A 20,652-nucleotide genomic window follows, 5' to 3' on the forward strand; every position below is an offset into this window, starting at 1 on the left:
GATGCATTGTAGTGCCTTCAGATTTAGCATGGGTCTTCGAAGGGCAACCGCTAATCGAAGAGGCAGGCATTGTTGAAAATCCTGAAAAGTAAATATCAAGATTATTATAAAACCTTGATGAATAAAAATGTCATAAAGTAAATGAACCATACCATGCTCAATGCAAGGTTTGTTTTGGTCGCCGGAACTATACCAGGTCATCATGTGCGGCTTAGTATTTGCATAAGTTACAGACATTTTTTAAATTATGTGACTAAACTCTGAACATGTGACTCGTCCCTTGGATGTTCTGTCTTGCACGAAAGGGAAACATGCTTACATTATAGACTGGACCCCCGAAGAATGCAATTCGATGAGAATTGACACAGATGAAAATAAATAGATCTATTGATAGCATAACAATTGAAACTCAAGTCAATAGCAATGAGACCAATGACCATAGCTCTATTGGGTACTGTAATCGCAAATAGAAATGTAAAAATGACTGAAATATGACTAGGATACATGGCCTTACCTTGACCAACAAACAGTTGGATTCAGTAGGCCGAGCAGTATGTTGCAGGAGAACAGGTAGAAGGCCACAGGTAGCACACTGACGAGTTTGCTCGAAGCGGTCACAGATAGCATGACAACGAGCAGATTAGCATAGATCTCAGTGCTTCTCAGGTAGAAGGTTCAGGAGTTGACTTGCAAAGCACAAAGATGTTGTCATTAGACATATCGTGGTTTAAAAAGTATTAGAAACAGGGATGTGTTTGTGAATGAATGACGTGTGTATGTCGTGGTATTATGTGGTTTGCAGGGGGGCGGCCTGCCTCAGGGGAGGCCTGCCTGGAGACACTGGGTTTGAGGAGGCCATGTGAGCGATGGCCCCTGGGCGTGGGATACCTTTTGAAGTGCACATGCGGTTTGACACCTCGGCCGTTTGCGCCCGTGACAGCCCCCCATGCCAGCGCTCATCCCCGGGTGCGAACCGACCGCCTTTGATAGAGGGGGTGGGATGGATGGGCCGGTGAGCATGCAAGCAAGTGTGTGGGAGCGAGGGGCCATCGGGCCCCTCTCATCCTTTACTTCTCAGTAGAAACTCTGATCTAGTGCCTCCAGTAGTTGGTTCACCCCTTGCCCTTATGTGATGTTAACTTTGGTTGACATTCGCGTAGATGCGACAACTGAGCAGGACACGGGGCATCCATTTTTGTACCCCTTTTCCACTCCATCTTGGTGACCAAGCCTCACTGCGCAGAGCACATGGCCCCCACCCTCGTTCCCACTCTGACTGGAAAACTCCAGAGGTATTTGCAACAGCTAATGCATGTAACGCATCACTCTTCCTCTGAGATCACTGTCCTGCATGTGACCCAGCCTGAACTAAGCACATAGCTCGTTCATCTCCACAAACGTGTCCTTGCCCACGCACCCTCACCAGTGGAATTCTCTTCATGTGTCTGACCACGCCATGATGCCCACCTAGCAGATCCCCAACTAACATTAGTCCCCCCCTACTGCAATATATTGTTGCCTATCAATAACAAATGCCACATACCGGAGATTCTTGTGAGCACAGGCCCACACTTCAAACAGTGTATTATAGTGGTCAAGACCCTTAACCTAAGGTCTGTATAATCCAATGTTAATTGATAGTATAGATATATGTGTAACTTTTATAGAGACATAACCGACTGAAAGACTTTGAACAAGTGGTGTTTAGTGCATGCATTATTGAGAATATATTATGTTAGCTTAGATAGTGACCACCCTGCTTCACAGCGACCTGACCTTCACCGATTCGGAGCACAGATGTCTGACGTCCATCCTTGAATGGAGACACACTTGATTCATTTAAAAAATCGAAACAACTGTTAAAATATATGTGGTGTTTTATTTTGTATCTTATTTTGATGACACAAAAATACAAAACTTTACACATTGTACAGGTCAGGTTGCAGCACAGCGAGAGAAAATCCCCTGTACTGACCGCTGTCACTCGGGAACGATTCTCTTATGGCACGAACGGCACAGGCGGGTATTACTCTTCGAACGCGGTGTCCAAGCCTCCCGTGAAGCCACCATGTAAAGGGACGATAGGCCACCAGCCTGTACAACATGTGAAAAGGAATGAAACAAACTGTTTTTAAATGATAAAGTTGATAAAACGTTTGTTGTCAATGACAATTCTTGTAACTAATGGCATTCTGCTCGGACAAATGCTATCTAGACACTGCACACTATTGAACGACTTTCATGCATTACAATGATATATATATATATATATATATATATGTAATTTTGGATATAGTAGAAGACCATGAAATGGGAGTGGCATGACAAGCAGAGTATACTTACTCGTTACTCGGATTACAAGGACGAACAGTTGCGCGAAGTTTGTGCATAAGCACCATCATTCTCCTCAACACTGACCGTGTGAGGCAGACTGCCCTGAAGTCTGGCAGCTCGGTGATGCATTGTGGTCGTGGCTCGCCTTCCGAAATGTAGGCCACGCATCCCGAGTTTTCACAGCAGCAGCAGTTCTCGTCCTAGGTTGGTATTAGCTCGCACTGATTGCATGTGCACCAGGTGGAAACACCGTCCATGCGACTAGGTCCAGGCTCTTCAGCTGTTGAATCGTCCTCCCAACTGCCGTCCGAAGACCCATAGTTTTCGCATGTTTCCCTTTCCAGTTCCTCCTCGGTATACTCCGGCTCGTACATGTAGGGCATTATTGTAGCCATTGTGTGTTAAACTAAAATAATTTATAGCGGTGGTACTGGTATCTGTTCACACGGGCTACAAGTAACGAAGGTAGCTGACCAGAGCACAAAAACGAGTCGCAGAATACTCAAAGTAACACAGAGAGGAATGGAATCGAAAATCTGCTGCTCTGTGTTGTGAAACGGTCTGTTTATACTTATTGAGGAAAGAGGCGTCCTGCCATTTCCATGGCGACACGTCATTAGCTGAAGCGCAGCAAATGTTGACACGAGACGTGCTTTGGCGTTGTGAAATGGGCGGTACGCGTCTGCTGATGACAGGCTAAGGGGCGGGGGATATGATTTAGTGCCGCAAAAGCAGGTCAGCCAGGGCGATGGGGGAAATGATAGGATTATCACAAAATGGCAGCTCCCTGATGCCTTTTTTCGTGTGCGTATAATGGACGAAAAGTCGGGTAAGGTCCATAGGAAATATTTCTAAAATCGAGCGACTTAGGCTTAAAAACACATGGCCGACCCGTAGGGGCAACAAAAATGTTGACCGAACCATTCCTTTAATTAAATCTGCTATAGGTATGCATATACAGGGTCTGATGCAGTTGCCAACCCAATATGCTAATATCTACAAATGTTCTTAGAACAGCTAGATCGTTCCACTGGATCTGTTCATTAAGGCCGGTGATATGATCCCAAGCCTGAAAATCCAACTTTGTTCTCTCTTCAATAGAATGTTCTGCAAATTACCTCCTTGTATAGGTAAATGTGTTTTTTCAATTACTGCCCATCTGAAATCATCGCCCTGTATCCTCTTTGCACAAAATGTGTGACAGAAAGGTACTTTTGGAAAAAATGTGAATCACTCTTTCGAGGGGATTGGGTCCTTCGACATATTCCATATCTGACAGTAATCGCCACAGCTGTGCCGCTTTGGAAAATCTTTCGGCATCTGCGTCCTACGTCGATACGCCACCCTCGAGGACCCCTGCCGATGTCGCTGGATGTTAGAAGTAGGACGCACCATGCCCGTAGCCTCAGTTCCGTTTTCTCCGCGAACGTGTTCGCTTCGGAGATCTCGGCGCGCCTTGACTCTTTGGAGTTTCTGTTCTTTCGGTTCTTTGAACCTGTTCGTTTGTAAGAAGTTTTCGAGATATCTTCCTCTTCTTCCACCCCGCGTCCGGGCTTCAAGAAATGCGGGGACTGCGGGTCCAAGATGTCGGTGACGGACTCGCACGACGCCTGCCTCTGGTGCCTTGGGGAGGCCCACGACACGGATGATTGTGTCGACTGCCAGTCGCTTACGTCCAAAGACTTGCCGGAGCGCAGGAAGAAACTGTTGGTAAGGTGTCGAAGCCCTGGAAGTCGAGGTCCACTGGGCTTTCAACGGACGATTGGAGGGGCGACTCTCTGCATCGTCGTCGTAAGTCTAGGGGGTCTCGGTCCCGGAGTGGGTTCCGCCACTCCTCTGCCTCTTCGAGGCACTCCCGGAAGCGCCGTCATCGGTCGCCTTCCCCGTCCTCATCCGAGGACTCTGCCCGTCGGCGGGTCGCTTATCCCACCAAGCATGTGACTCCGGAGGAATGGGCTTCCCTTGGTAAGAGAATGCTGGTGATTTTTGAATCGCAGGGCACTGGTCGTCCGCGCCTCCGAGTGGGGTCGGGCGTGACCGTACTAGAGACACGGCTCGTACGCCTTTGGGCTCGGGTGGTCGGCACGATTCGTGGGAAAGGTCCCGCTCGGACAAGGGGAATCGTTCTAGTCCTGCCCGTTCCATGTCCCGGTACTCGACGCGCTCGAGACCGTGTGCACCTGTGACAACTTCTAAGAAGACGTCGACGCCTGTGGCGCCGAGGTCGTTGAGGGACTCTCTCTCGAGGCTCCACCTCCAAGGAAGTCGTCGCCGCCCAGGCTGTCAAAGGACATGCTCGGGGCTCCGCCCTCGAGGCCTGTGTCGGCGCTGTCCACGCCGCGTTTGACACCGATTCACTCGACGCCTTTCGAGGCTGTTTTGACAGGGGTACCCCGCGGTACGGTGGAACCCCCTAGAAAGGCTGTGGCCAAGGCCAAGCATGGCTTTGTTCCCCATTCTGTGCCCACTTTTCACCATCTTGATTACATTTCGGAGGTGGATGAGGGCTCTGATGATTGCATGGTTCATGATACGGTGCCAGATGAGATTCTCTCGGGACATGGTCAGATTGAGGACATGGGTCGGTCACTGCACGATGCCAGTGGTCTGGACACCTCTCCGGAGGTGGAGTTTTGTAGGCCTGAGCCTGGCACCCATGCCGAATCTTTGTACTGGCGCTTTCTCAATGGTCACAGAGTACTTGGGGTGGTCGGCTCCCCCAGGGGATTTTCCTCAGGATGACCTCACGGATATTCACCAACTGACCCGGTACTGCCGTTCCATATGGCTCCAGAGGGTGGCGGCGGCTGCTTGGACTGCTCCGGAGTGTCTCCCGGCAGTGAGCAAGTCTTGGCTGCGAAAATACCGCCCAGCCAGTAGCGACCCCTGCTACTTGACCAAGCACCCCACTCCGGAAAATTTGGTGGTGCAGGCGGCTACGGCCCCAGCAAAGCAGGCATCGTATCATACCATCCCTCCTGATGGGGACGACAAGCGTTTTAATGGTTGGGCGAATAAAGTGTTTTCTTCAGGGGGTATGGCTTTTTAGGCTGCCAGCTCCGTATGTGCCTTGTCACGTTTCACGCACACTCTGTGGAACTGTTTCCTTAGCGGCTGAACATATTCCCAAAGGGGGCAAACGGGATGGTTTTCTTTCTATGGTCCAGGATGGCAAGGATGCCATGTGTGAGGCCGTTCAGTCGGGTTTGGACATGGCAGATTGCGTCAGCCGGTCCATGGCGGCGAGCACCGTAATACGCAGGTTTGCATGGTTGCGGAAGTCGGGGTTTGCTCCTGATGTGCAAGCCCGGCTCCTCAACATGCCCTTTGATGGTGTCCATCTTTTTGGCAGCAAGGCTCACAAGAGCCTTGAGTTTGCAGACCTCAAAAGCTGCAGCAAAGTCATTGGGCGCTGCAGTTCGCCGACCTACGCCTTTTCGTCCTAGGGCAGCAATGGAGGGGAAGTTCCTTTCGTTATTACTCATCCTTTGGTAAAGCGAAAGGAGCTGCTAGTCAAAGGGGCCACTGTAGGAGTGCCAGAGGTGGAAAACAAGGTACTCGAAGTGCCAAGGCTGCTCGGGCTGTTGCCTCTTTGCCCTCGGGCAACGCTGCAGCCGCTTCAGCTCAGTCATGAGGCCATGTCCCATGGTTCACCGGTTGGGGGAAGGCTGGCGCAGCATCTTCTCGAATGGCGTGCCATTACTTCAGATGTGTGGGTTCTGGAGATCATAGCCCACGGCTACTGTCTTCCTTTCCGGCAGAGGCCTCACGACAATCCACCAGGGAACCTCTCTTTGAAGAGTCGGGATCCGCTCCTTGCGCAGGAAATTCAATTCCTGCTGGAGAAAGGTGCCATAGAACTGGTGCCTGTAGCGGAGAGGAACAAGGGATGGTATTCCCCTTATTTTTTGATTTCAAAGAAAGACGGGGGATTGAGACCCATCATGGACTTGCGCGGTTTGAACAAACTCCTCAGGAAGGACAAGTTCAAGATGGTTACTCTTTCTCAAGTCCTCCAGGCCCTTCAACTTCAGGACTGGTTGGTGTCTCTCAACCTCAAGGACACTTACTTTTGTGTGCCGATCCATCCAAAGCACAAGAAGTGCCTGAGGTGCGTGGTTGGCGACTTGCATTTTCAGTTTCTGGTCCTGCCGTTTGGATTGACCTCCGCCCCAAGGGTCTTCAAACTCATGGTAGTGGTGGCAACGCATCTCAGGAAAGGGGGGATTCACGTCTACCCCTACCTGGACGATTGGTTGATCAGGGCGCGCTCTCCTGAGCAAGTCCTGGATCATCTGTCCGTCACCTGCCACTCCCTCCACAAGCTGGGCTTCTCCCTCAACTTAAGGAAGTCCCACTTGACGCCAACTCAGAGGCTCCAGTACATCGGAGCAGTGCTCGACACGTCCCTGGGGCAGTGTTTTCTTCCCCAGGTGAGGGCTCATCACATTCAGCAGATGGTGCAAAAGTTCCAACATGCCCAGAGTCTCCCTGCGTTCGAGTTCTTAAGATTGCTCGTTCTTGAGATTGCTCGTCCTCATGGCATCCTGCATTCTTCTGGTGCCAGAGGCCAGGTTGCAGATGAGATCTTTGCAATGGGCACTCAACCTCCTGTGGTCACAGTCCTCCGGCAGGATGTCGGACCCCGTTCAGGTGCTGCCCTCGGTCGCCCAGGACCTTCTGTGGTGGGCCATTGAAGGCAATCTGATGAAGGGGGCTCCATTTTGGCTACCCTGGCCGGAGGTGACAATCGTGACGGACGCATCCCTCACGGGATGGGGAGCTCATGCCAACAAGTTGACAGTCAGCGGTCGTTGGTCTCCGGAGGCCAGACTCCATATCAATCTGTTGGAGCTGAGGGCTGTCAGGCTTGCCTTGAAGGATTTTCTGCCGACTGTGCGAGGAAAGAATGTCCTGATTCTGACGGACAACACAGTGGCCATGCACTACCTCAACAGAAAGGGGGGGGGGGCAGGGTCACTTCCTCTGTGCAGGGAGGCAATGCAGCTCTGGTTCTGGCAATTCAGCAGGAAATTTCGGTCTCGGCAGTTCATCTGGCCGGAGAAGAAAACGAGACAGCGGACGCTCTGAGCAGGCAGAGCGCGATCTCTCGCGAGTGGGAGTTGGCTCCGGAGATTCTCCTGGAGATCTTCGCCCTTTGGAGGACCCCCTCAAGTGGATCTCTTCGCCTCCAGTGTTAACCGGAAGTGCGAAAGGTTCTGCTTGCGGGAATTTCCTCCAAGAGGAGCTTTAGGAGACCCGTTTGTGGTGGAGTGGTCATTCCCACTGCTGTATGCATTTCCTCCAGTCCCCGTCATTCCGCAAGTGCTGCGGATGTTTGGTTCCCGGATGATCCTATTGCTCCGGCATGGGCCAGGAAGACGTGGTACCCGGCCCTTCTCGACTTGTTCATCTGCCCTCCACGTCGTCTTCCCTACGGAGACGATCTGCTCTCACTGGAAGGGGGTGGGGGGGTCCGGTTCTCCATCCAGAGGTCAGATCCCTCAACCTTCACGCTTGCCTTCTGAAAGGTTGAGGTATAAGGATTGGGACCTCGCTGAAGACGTGATGGAGGTGTTGCTTTCGGCCAGACGGCCGGCAACAAAGTCCCTGTACCGTTGGCGTAAGTTCTGCGACTGGTGCAGGATTAAGAATGTGGATCCTTTTTCATGTGACATTCCTGTGATTCTGTCTTTTTTGCTTTCTTTGGCCCACAAGGGCTTGCAAGTGGGTACCGTTAAAGGTTACCTGGCAGCGCTGTCCATATTTAAGCGCTCATCTGAAGTGTTCTTATTTTAAAATTCCTTTCATTTCTCAGTTTCTAAAAGGGCTCACTAATGTGTTCCCTCTGTCACCTTTCCAGGTGCCCGGTTGGGATTTGAACCTTGTTCTCAAGTTTCTTATGGGTGCTCCGTTTGAGCCTTTGCATTCCTGCCCTTTGAGACTGTTAACTCTTCAAACTATACTTTTAGTTACGGTCACTTCCGCTCGCAGGGTGAGTGAGTTGCAGGCACTTTCAGTTAAGCCACCCTTCACTGTGTTTCACAAGGACCGGGTTTTCCTTGGAGTTCGTCCTTTCTTCCGAAGGTGGTGTCGGAATTTCATTTAAGCCAGGTTATTCTTCCGGTGTTTTATCCTCCGCATCCTGGTAAGGAAGAGGAGAGGCTCTTTAGGCTGGATCCTAGGAGAGCTTTAAGCTTTTATATTTCACGCATGTCCCGGGTCAGAGTGGACGATCAACTCTTTATTGGTTACGCTGGATGCCGTTTGGGACAAGCTGTTACTAAGCAGACTTTGTCTCGATGGATTAACTTGGCAATTTCTGAATGTTACCGCTTGGCGGGTATGGACCCTCCGATAGGCTTGCGAGCCCATTCTACCAGGGGTATGGCTGCCTCTATTGCCCTGCAGAGGGGTGTTTCCATTCGTAACATCTGTGATGCAGCCATATGGGCTTCGGTCCATACTTTTTTACGTCACCACTCCCTTGATTTTATCGTGGGCAGGATCTGGCCTTTGGCAGGGCGGTCCTTTACTCTGCAATTTGATTGGGCATTCTAAATTTCTATCTTCTAAATTCTTTTTCCCACCTTCTTACGGTGGTACTGCTTTGGGAGTCTGTCATAGATATGGAATACATCGGAGGACCCAATCCCCTCGAAGAACAAGTTACTCTCTTACCTGTTAACGTTCTTTCAATGGGATGGTCCGACGTATTCCATATTGCTCCCTCCCTGCCTTCCACGCTACAGAATTTCCTAGCGATTGCAGTTTCCGCATGGCTTCAGACTGGCAGAAGACTGCTGACGCACGTTCTGGGGGGGAAAAACAACTGAGGCTACGGGCGTCGTGCATCCTACTTATCCAGTGACGTCGGCCGTCAGAGGAGGTCCTCGAGGGCGGCGTATCGATGTCATGGACGCAGACGCCTAAAGATTTTCCGAAGCAGCACAGCTGTGGTGATTACTGTCATAGATATGGAATACGTCGTCGGACCATCCCATCGAAAGAACGTTACCAGGTGAGAGAGTAACTTGTTTGTTCCAACTGAATTTGGTGATCACCGTACACCAATGTCTACATAATTTGTAATTGAAAAAAATCTCTCATAGAGCCTAAATGCATGTTGGTTGGACTACATGTCAATAATGCAGGTAATGGTGTCTTGGAATTCGTGCACAGTGTCATGATTAAATGAAAATGTGGCCACCTATCTTAGACTTATATCACTTGATTGGCATTATGACACACTGACGGTGGATAACTATGGGGGGGGGTGAGATGAGGTGGGGAGGGTGGAGGTTGTCTTTAAGACCTGATTGAGTTCAGTGCAGTCTAGGTCAAGTGTTGTAATGTTGGCATAATAAAACAGTCCTGCTTATGGCGCAGAATTGGCTGGGAGGAAACGGGATATGAGATTGCAGATTAAAATTCTTAGAAATATGGGAGGAGTTCCATCTCCAGAGATCCCACAAATGTAAAGATATGAAGTAGGTTTACAGAAATTGGTTACAGGAAAGAAGTGCCCCAAGGAGTCAGCAAGATGCTGAATGCATGCTCCAAGTATTGCGTGATACAAACATGCAAAGTATTTTGGAGACTGATTAATGATAGTGTATGAGTCCAGGCCACTTGTCAGATGAATGCAGTTTCCGAGCAAGTTTGGAGAGACACTTTCAGTAGATTTTTGCTTTACTTGCAGAATTGGAAGGATATGATTGTGGTACTGTAAAACCCCAAGATCAAAACTGCAGGCTTGTTGTAAATCTGGAACTTGTGAATCCGGAGCATATTGAGGAAATAATCCAGAGCATCAGTCCATTTAGAGCTTCAGAGCCCAATAAGTTGTCCAATCTTTTGTTTAAGGCGGATCCCCCAGTTTGGGCTTCACTATGGACTATGGTATTCGAGCACGTGGCTGAGTCCTTCTTCCCAAGAGCTGGTCCACAGCATTTATTGTGCCAATATTGGTACTTTTCGGAGCCAACAAATTATCACCCAATCGCCATACTTGATGCTGACAGCACCCTTGCTGTTTGAGCGTCTTGAGAGTTGGCAAATGGAGAGCCCTTCGAGTTCCGAGCTCAGTACCCTTGGCACCATTAGGTCTGATTACTCTTTAAAATGTAGAGGCAGATGGACATTTTATCTTTTTTTTTTTTATAAGATTTGAAATCCACTAAATGACTTCGATTTAAAGATAATTCTTGTGGAAAAAGGGGATAGATTTGTAACTGAATTTGCCAAGCGTTGCTCCAACATGCTGAGAGAAATTGGTTTTCCTGCAGCGACTTGAGGGAGGATCCTGGCAGAGTGAAGATGATTGTCCGAAACAGACTGGGCTGTAACCATGGTGGAAATGCATGGCTACGACTCATTAAAGCACTTCATTAAAACCGAGCATCAGATTGTAGATATGGTAGTGAGAAAATTAGGGAGTTTCGTGATTTTTGCATCTAGATATAAGCTAGTGGATGTGTGCCGAGAAATGCATCAAGGAGTGGAGCAGTACACCTATTCCCCAGTCCATAAATCATATTTTAGGATTGATTATGAGTTAGTCAGACAGTATGCTCGGACATTAAAGAGAAGAATTTTGATTCATGCATTACTTAATATGCAAATAAATCTGAAGCGTATGAACGAGAGATCCAAAAGATGAGGTTGCAGGCGGGAGTACTTAAGGACCCATGGGTCACTACAGGCATAGAAACTTTTATTAAGAATGTCTTTGATGAAAATGAGGGCTCGCCAGAAATTAAAATTGTTTGGGATTGCTTTAAGGCCGTGTTAAGAGGAGAGCTGATAAGTAGGTCGGCACATGCTAAGGGGAAAAATTGGAGATTAAAGATAGAGGAGGGGGTTGCAGAGTTGCAGAAGACTTGTGCAGTTTTTGAAATGGTCAAATAAGTTGAAATTGAGGAAGTTGGAAGGTGAAATGATGAACCAAGTACATACAATGACAGAAAAGGAATGTTTTATACCAAACAAATTCTGTGAATGTGTTGACAAGAATGGTAAGATGTTAGCCAATAGATTAAAGAGAATAACTGAAACATGCATTACTTCCATACAAACTAATGAAGGGGAAACCTTACTTCAAAATGTAGAAATATGTGAAATATTTCCGTCATTTTTATTCACGATATACAAAGGAACTTTCTCCTAGTGATGACTATCTAAACAGTTTCCCTAATAAGGTTAATATCTCAATGACGGAAGGGAAAATTAAGTTGGAAACAAAGGTTGACGTTAATGAGATGCATAATGCGATGCAACAACTGAATAATGGGAAGTCACCGGGGCCAGATGGTTCGATTTCTGACATTTATAAATTGTTTGTAGCTCAGTTCTGGACTGTAATATTGGAGTTATTTAATGATTTTCTGTTGTCTGGGATGTTATGTGACTCAATGAAAGAAGCTTTGATAGTTGTGATAGCTAAGCCAGACAAGGATCATAAAAAGTGTGGAAACTGTAGGCCAATATCATTGTTGAATCTGGATCTGAAAAGCTTTACTAAAATATGGTCAAATAGGTTGATGGAATGTGTGGGAGGCTTAATTGATGAATCACAGGCAGGCTCTACTCTGGATAGATTCGGATATGACAATATTAGAACGGTGCTAGATGTTATGGGTGCACATAGTGATAAGGGGACCATATGCAGTTATAGCTTTTTCTGATGCTGAAAAGGCTTTTGACAGTTAATTGGAGGTTTCTGGAATATACATTGATGAAAGTGGGGTTTGGTCCCATATTTATGCAAAGGGATGATTGTATTCATAAGGACATTACGGCAAAGGTATTTATTAATGGGTTGATCTCAAATCCTTTCCATTGACGAAAGGAACCAGGCAAGGATGCCCACTGTCACCATTTTTGTTTAATTTAGCTTTGGGGCCACTGGTGGCATATATATATATATATCAGTGTGGGGGAAGTTAAGGGAATTTGTATTGGAAATACAAGATTTTATCTTATGCGGATGATATGATTCTTCTCCTTTTGAACCCGGAGGTGTGTGGACCACTGCTGAAACAAATGTTTGAGGAGGTTGGTGGGTTGTCGGGGCATAAGGTAAATTGGCCCGAAACTGAAATATTTCCTCTATCCAGGACATGTGATAGGAATGTTTTGAAGTCCTGGAACTGCAAATGGTCCACAATTGGAGTAAAAAAATCTAGGTATACAGTTAGAGATTTAAAAAAAAATAATAGTTCAGTATAATATTGATAAAACAATAAATATAATTAACTAAAAATGGGAAAGGCTACATTTGAGTCTATGGGCAAGAATTAACGCGATAAAAGTAGTTCTAATGTATACTATACAATCGATGCCACTACTAATTTCAAACAGATTGTTGCAGAAAATTGATGAAGTATTTCAATCCTTGTGGGGAGCAAGTAAGACAGCATATCCCAAAATATATTCTGCTGTGAGACGTTCAAGGAGGAGGATTTGGTTATCCGGATTTGATGAAATCCTATAAAGCATTTTTACTACGAGTTCACATTATTTCGATGATATCAAAGGTCCTATTTAGTTACGGATGGAGCGTGAGATTTGTGACCCTTATTACTTGGATAGTTTCTATACGATTGCATTTTCAATCTTTCCCTTGACAAGTTTTCCAATCGATAGTGGCTACTAGGCAGGCTTTAATGACATGTTATAAGGAGAATGGGCAATGTTTTTGGTTTGGTTATGATGCATCAATATGGCATAATGAGGCACTACAGCTGGATAATAGATGTTTACATTGTCAGAGTTGGATCAAGAGGGGTATATTGAGATTAAGGGATTTACTGTATGGGGATAGGATGTTAAGCTTTGAGGAATTGCAAGGTAGCTTTGGTTTCGAGGGGCGAGAGCTGGGCTGATATACGGAATACATTTAGTTAATAATTCAAAGAATTGATATGGTTGATAAAGGACTGGAAGGAAGACCGGAGATTTGCAAACTGTTAGTCGGACAAAAATACAATACATGTACTTGTATGTGCTTTATGCCTATGGGGTTGGATTATATAGGGGTGTGGGCTAAGCTAAAAGATACTTGGTCAAGTGACATTAACATGGTCATATCGTTGGAAGAATGGAGGGGGATCTTCTTAGGGTTGGCGGGAATACAGGAATGGATATGGGTTTGCGTCTGAGGCAGAAAGTTGTTGGGAAGATTTATTGGACACCAATGAAGATGCTTAAGTTGAAGCAGAGGATGGATGAAGGGTGTTGGAGCTGTGGTAGTGGTAGGGGAACTCTGTTACATCTGCTTTGGAGTTGCCCGAGAGTACAAGGCTTTTGGAAGGAAATTGACGGAATTGATATGATATTTAGTATAACTATTCAGAGGTCAGCTGCTAATATGGTAGGGAGAGGTGCTTAACTGCAAGCAAACATGATAGCTGGATTGATAAGGCGATGGTGGTGGCGTTTAAGCTGATTCCTAGTCTGGAAGACTAGGAAGAGGCCCAGTGTAGATGATTGGCTGTTATAACTGCAGATTCTTTGAAAGACAAAGGTAGAGAATATGTATATCTTTCACTATGGGGTCCCTTTAATGCTTTATATGAGTAAGGGAGGGGAGTAGAGCGGAGGGGTTGGGGAGTTTTCTAGTGTGATGTGTTGTGGGTTTGTGTGAAGTATAGTATGTTCTCTTCTCTTTTCACACAGGGGATTTGTAATGAGTTGTTGGCTTAAGCTGTAAGTTTGGTATGGTTAAGGATTTAGGTAGTTGATATTTTGATATTGTAGTTATGATAGTATAGGATATTACTGTTAAGTCATTGTCGGAATGTGTTACTGTAACCTGTGTGTTGGAAATGTATTTTGTTGCAAAACCTAATAAATATATTTTAAAACACCTAGGTCCTGAATACAAAGAAGCCAGAATACCTGCCCCATATATTGTAATTTACCATGACAGAGATTTGACTGTGCTTAAGGTTCAAGTGGAATCTGGTTTAACCAGAGTTTCTGGTGAGATACGGTTTGCTACAGAAAGTCAGTCATCCGAATGTAGATTTTGAAAGCAAAAAGGCATAATGGAGTCTTTAAAACCTTTGCACAGCATTGCACAATGAAACCAAAGAAAGCGAACAAATTATGCAAAAAAAAATGAAAGCATCGGTTTAGCTTGGGTGAGAAAGAGTTGGTTTGGAATTACTGCTTGGCAACCTGGACAACCTCTACCGTGTTAACAGTGACTGGCTTTCTCAATTCATTACAGCTGCAACCTGCCAACCCAGGTTCAAATAAGATGTGATATCGGATTTATGTAGGTTCTATTGTCTTTAATCTACAATTTAGAATGCAATGCTAATGTGGATGAAATATATTATCGATTTTCCTTCTTATTCTGTACTGTAAAGTTTTTAAAGTGTAAAAAAATTATTTGAATTTTAAAAAATGGAGGAAATTCGTATACCATCCAATTTCTTCTACTTGATGTAAAAGAATCAAGTTTTGTAAATTATAAATTGCTTCTTTTAAAATGTACTGTAATTGATTAGGAGACTGTTTATAACGTGTAGTGGAGGAACCGAAAGACTTTACCGGAGGTCCTGCCCCTCACTTACCTATCTGTTGGGAACCTGAAATGGCGACAAAGGCGACTCCTGTAATCGTGCCTATAACGCGAGCAGCCTTAGAAGCAAAGTATCCATTAAGACCATTCTTTATGTATCCACTAAGAGCTGACAGCCGCTTGGGAAAGATCCCGAAGAGCACTTGAAGACTGATGAAAGAAGAGATTGGTGACGTTGCATGAAGCAAAGGGACACACCGCAGAAGAGATGACAAGAGTGAATAAACTATATAGAATCTGATGATGAAACACAGAATCAAGTGATGCTTTACGCACGGAATGAAGATCGCACAGGAGAAAATGAAAACCGTTTTATAATTGTACAGATGCAGTAACGCAAGTGTTTGTGAAGGCTGGCTATACGTAGTGAATAGTCCAGGCGGTGCCGCATCTGGAAGTTCCACATCGTATTTTAGCAAACGGAAAATCCTGTGAATGGAAGAACTTGAAGTGTGGCGCAGCAGAATAAGCCTGGCTGGAGATGGAAGGAGAATTGAGAAGGTCTGCCTAGGCCAGTGTCAAGGAAGGAGCTCAAAACGTGGTCTCCAGTCACAAGGTCAGATGAAAATAGACTTTGGGCAAACTATGCCGAGACCAGAAGATAAGGCCATGCTCGCACTCCCTTCTATTCCCAGGAGAAGTAATAATTGCAAGGACAAGTTCAAAAGACTATTCTCATGGCAGACAGCTTGAGTGATGTATGATGGGCTAACTGGGTGGGGAGGCATGGTCAAGTCCGACCCACCAGCACCTGGGGTACCAGCTTGCATGCTGCTAACGAGTGGAACATTCCAGAAGGGTACAAGCGTGCCAACTAATTATAAGGGGCGACGAAACAAAGAGCCCTATAGTAAAGAGACCCTTTGAGACGTTGCGCATTTGATGACGCTCGCAATGTCTTGCACTAGGGGTGGGCAGAGTTGTCCACTTGAGAGACCCATCACAACCTCAAACACCATAGAAAGTATACCTAGATGTTTCCCGTTACCCAATCAGTCCGACATAAGTTTTCTAAGTTTGCCATGTATTATGTCAATGATGGCGAGGTTTCAGTATGTTTGTTTTTTCTTCTTTATTTTTTATGCAATATGCTGAGATCTTACTGCTAGACATCAGATGTCAGTTGTACTCCCTGTTGGTAAAACAGTTTTTTGCCAACTTCCTGAGTTGGTTTTATTATTGATGTTGAAGAAATTCCCATCTACCCTGTAGTGATACCTCGTCTTAAAGGACCTTCGGGTTGAAATGTTTCAATTTTCTTGTGTTTTCATTTTTAAATGTTAAGTTATTTGAATAGCTGTATAACAAGTTTGCTCAGGAAACAAGCTGAGGGAGCGAGCCAATGGAGAGGGATGGGGGGGGGGTACAATGTGGCACAGGCTACAGGCAGGTGTGGGTTTGTTTGGCTGAGGTCGAGGGAGGAGGACCAGGACCAACAAACCAAGCGAAGAAACAGCAGTGCAAAGGTTCGAGGATTGCTGGGGTAGGGGGGGGGGGGGTAGGAGGTCAGCTTGTACAAGGTGAAATGAGAGAAAGTAATACTTGGATGGCGTGTGTGTGTTTGTGTGTGTGGTTGTGGCTTAAGTGGTGAGACTAGACGAGTGGTGAATTAATGAGATGGTGACTGGGTGAGTGTAAAGACTGGAGGGGGGTGTCTGTACTTCCGCTCGCTATATGGTAGAGGAGAGGCACAGAGGACCCCAGCCAAGATTCTCTATTATTGGTAACTTAGTCGAGCAATCAAGGCCTAGCTTCTCAGGAGGTGATGCAGGCTAATTCTTAAGTACAGTGTAGTCCCCGAACCCCCACAAAGGGATGTCCACACACTGTACTACTGGAAACAGTATTTATATAATATTCAAAGGTATGTACACAATCACAATAACACACTTTGTACTCGGAAATCAACAATTTCCCCCCAATGTATCTGGTGGAGTAGAGTTCTTCGAAGACGCGTCGAAGGATCCTTCTTGAGTGACTCTCTTTAAAGCAGGAGCCACGTATCGTCAAGAGGCGTCGAAGATCGTGAACTTGTTGTCGACGGCAGTGATGAGAAGTTCAAGGGTGCCGAGACCCCGATGTCGATCCAGGCGGTGCTCGTCAGCGACGTCCTGCGAGGATAAGGTGTGTGGGGCACCTCGGCGATGGATTGTTCAGGACCGCAGAGAGTTTCAGAAGAACTGTGGCCCAACAAGGGCGTTGAGTCGTCGAAGCCTTTGTGTCCTTCAGGTGGCGGGAAACACACCGGCGGATTCTCCTCGGCGCGTTGGTCGTCCTCGACTTTCTCCAGCGGGACAAAGCGGTCGACGTTGCGGGCAAGGGAGTCCTTGGATTCAAATGTTCTTAGGCAAAGGAGCGGGCGGCTCCGGTTGTCGGCGGCACGGCGTCAAGTGGTCCCCACGGCTGGGCAACACAACTTCGATGGGCCTCCAGCGGTTACAGAAACCTGCGAACCCTGGTAGACAGCAATAGACTTCGACGGTGGCGAAGTCCGGGTGCTTTGCTTCATTCTCCTCAGCGGTCCCGTCTCGGTAGCCTTTCGAGGGTCTGACTTCCAGGGAGCTTCGGCGAAGGTTAGCGGTGCTCGATTGTCCCTCGGAGCACGGGAAGAGGGCGCCTTACCAGGTCCTCTCTTGGATCAGTCCTTGACGAGTTCGCCAGCTTTCAGATCAGGTCGAAGCAAATGCAACAGCAAGTCTTCGTCTTCCAGCTGGGCGTCGAGGATCAGCAGTTCCAGTTACTCTTCAAGTGTAGACACAGCTTCTGAACAATGTCAAGTGGTGAGAGGTCCCCAGATATACTATCTTGTCTCTCATCCACACTGCTGGGTCACACGCAGCAGCCAATCATACCGAAGGGCATTCATGCAGTCAGCCAATTAGTCACACAGTGCATTCAGGCCATCCTCCTCCCTCTCAGACACTCACAACAAGGAATGTGGTTTGGGACAAGTACCTAGCCATTCAACACTACACACTGCATTCAGGCCAGTTTCGGGCAGGGCTGCCTCAGTCTTTGTCTCTCATACCAGAAACCAGACAGCCACAACAAGAAGTGCATATTGGTCACACACTCCATTCACCCAGGTCCCACCCACAGGAGGTACCCACAACATACAGTCACTGGGAAGGCTCCAGTCAGTCTGGACTGGACTTCACAACAACACCATATATGGAACTTCCACCCAACAGCCTGTCGGGGGGGTGGGGGGGGGGGGGTGGGGAGGGAGAAAGGGACAGTCAGGGCTTCCCAGGACTTTGGGAAAACAAGGTAATGGGTAATAGAAAGCAAGAGGCCGCAGGGGCCATCTTGTTTTCCATCAGGAATCAACTGATTCCAATGGCAGGGCCTGGGGATCCCAAAATGGAGGATTCTCGGCGCACCTGTCAAATTCAGCATGGGGCTGCCACCAGCCCATACCCTGCGGGCCACCCACAGGTGCCCAAAAACATACACTAGGGGCGCAGGGTTGTACCCCCACCCATGGGTGCCGTAAGGGTATCCCATGGGTCTGTTCACCAAACCAAAAGAGCTGCACCGCCAGGAGTCCCACATGAGCTCCTGCGCGGAAAATATGACAGAATACACGATTAAAAAGGCAGTAAAGGACAAGGATACGGAGGCCCTGTCCCTCCGATGCATTTCCAGCATCACAGTGAGGGAACGTGAATGTGTGAGAAGGTGTGGGGGCAGAGGAGAGCAGAATCATACAAGGGCATGAAAAGGAAGGACCAAGGGGATCTGAGTGTATAAAATGCACCTATCCCCACACTGAATTGCATTGGGGAACCAAGTTAATTATAAAGGTTGTTTGCCCTTCGGCCATCATCTACAGGCAGGGGAATATTAGACGGTAGAAGCTACCAGTGTGAAGAGACTTTCCTGACAATCTGGTCTCGGACAGAAACCTTCTCTTAGCCCAGTGAACTTCTTTCCATGTTGCAATTCCAGATCCAAGAGGTCAGAAAGAAGGCCAAAGAGCAATATAGCCAAACGAGCTAAAACCTTGCGGCACAACTATCTTGGGGTGCTAGCTATGTTTGGTAGCTATTTGTGGTAATTGCAAAGGTGCATGAGTAAAATTACGAAAACACAGCAACCAAACAGGCATCCTGGAAAAAGATGTAAGGATACATAGTAACCTAACCACACTTCACTTTAAGGTGATGTGGGAATTGTAACTATACAAGAAATGCATACACTCTCTCAGTACTGATTGTCTTATGGACTGATCTGTTTCCCCATAAGAATGAGCAACAGGGCGAGCGGAAATAAAGCATAAGGCTTTACTTGCCTCAAAAAAATCAGGACTTGAGTCCAAGCACAGCAAAAAGAAAGGGTATCCCTCAGAAGCCTCTGGGAGGAAAGGGGCAAAAAGAAAAAAACATTAACGGTTGGAAGGGACTGGGACCTAAAAGTGAGGCTATGTTAGTCACCATATAGATTACTGTATTATAGTGCATATTACTACTTATTTTACAATACCATTCCTTGGTGGAAGGAGCCAGGATGTTTGGGGACAGATGGCGCTGGGAGTTGACATGGTGCGGCCGACCCAAACAAATTATGTTGAGGAAATTGGTCTAGGTTCCTGTATGTCATATGGCCCATCCACCCAAGAACAATTTCTTTCCTAAAATTGCATATGATCTGAGCTATTCATTAATACTTTCTAATCAAGACACTGATGATGGCGAAATAGATGTACAAGTACGTTACACACTGATCAACCTCTTAAGTGCTTAGGGTGTGTACGCTCGTCCTGAATTCCCACAGGAAATCAGTGTAGGTTTTGCCCACTCCCACATTTATTAACTATGTATACGTATTCCATAGACTGGTTCTTCATAGCACCTATCCTCCATCAACACTCTTTGTAGCAGAGTGTGATCCGAATGGAGCCCTGATCCCCATGGGCGGTGGTTCCCCCTCCTCTCCCAACATGAATCGCGGTTGCGCATATGCTGGCATTGCAAATATCTGAGGCTGTTCTTTGGGGTGGGGGAGGGAGGTTGTGTTTTTTACTTATTTTTTAAAAAAATGTATTGCATATGCTTGAAGTTTGGACGAGGTGTGTTGAGTGGAGAACGATAGACTAGGGGTTCGACAATCCCTGCAATTATTATATTTGTTTTAAATTATATTTTTGACTTTGATAGTGCTTTATTTTTTCTGTTTGAATTCTAAGCAAACTCCTCTAATACATTTGTGCTTTTCCTGCTTTTAGGTGTCTGACTCAGAAGCTGAATCTTCTTCAGATTATGAGCTGGATGGGGATGATGCAGAAATTGTTTGTGGAACAAGTGATCACAAAGGTAAGGCACATTTTGTTATTGTGCTCTCTAGTTTTGTCAACTTGGTGTCCCCAGTTCATCTGTCCCCTGGGCTCATGCTGCTGTTGTGTTGACTCGTTGTGTGGTACTGAGGGTGGAGAGGTTTAAATCTGCTACATCCACTCTAGTCTCTTGGAATAGCTAAAGGAAATGGTGCACATTCGGACTGGTCCTCTCCCGACCTAGAACCATCTAAAGGGCATCCACGAATAAGCTTTGTTGTCTTTGTGGCGAGTCTCTGCCCATCTCTTCTGCATGGCTCAGCTGTTACAAGGCATTGAAAAAGTTGAAAGTTAGGAGCTTCTGCCCTAGGTCGGCATTTTTCATGGTTCCTTCCGACAGCCAAGATTTAAAACCATTAAGAAATTATTGCATGCTGCAGTAGAATGGCTG

The 20,652-nt window shown here is 46.7% G+C and overlaps 1 protein-coding gene across 3 annotated transcripts in view; it reads left to right on the forward strand.

Moving 5' to 3' along the window:
* ESCO2 (establishment of sister chromatid cohesion N-acetyltransferase 2) overlaps positions 1–20,652 on the forward strand; it is a 630,612-nt gene that overhangs the window by 167,746 nt on the left and 442,214 nt on the right. For all 3 annotated transcript variants that reach the window (XM_069605632.1, XM_069605634.1, XM_069605633.1), the window contains exon 4: positions 20,154–20,241. In XM_069605632.1, the coding sequence (XP_069461733.1) occupies positions 20,154–20,241 (88 nt within the window). The remainder of the gene's footprint in view (positions 1–20,153; positions 20,242–20,652) is intronic.

The sequence above is a fragment of the Ambystoma mexicanum genome, chromosome 4p (assembly GCF_040938575.1).
Source record: "Ambystoma mexicanum isolate Mex_15411 chromosome 4p, UKY_AmexF1_1, whole genome shotgun sequence".
Lineage (NCBI taxonomy): Eukaryota > Metazoa > Chordata > Amphibia > Caudata > Ambystomatidae > Ambystoma > Ambystoma mexicanum.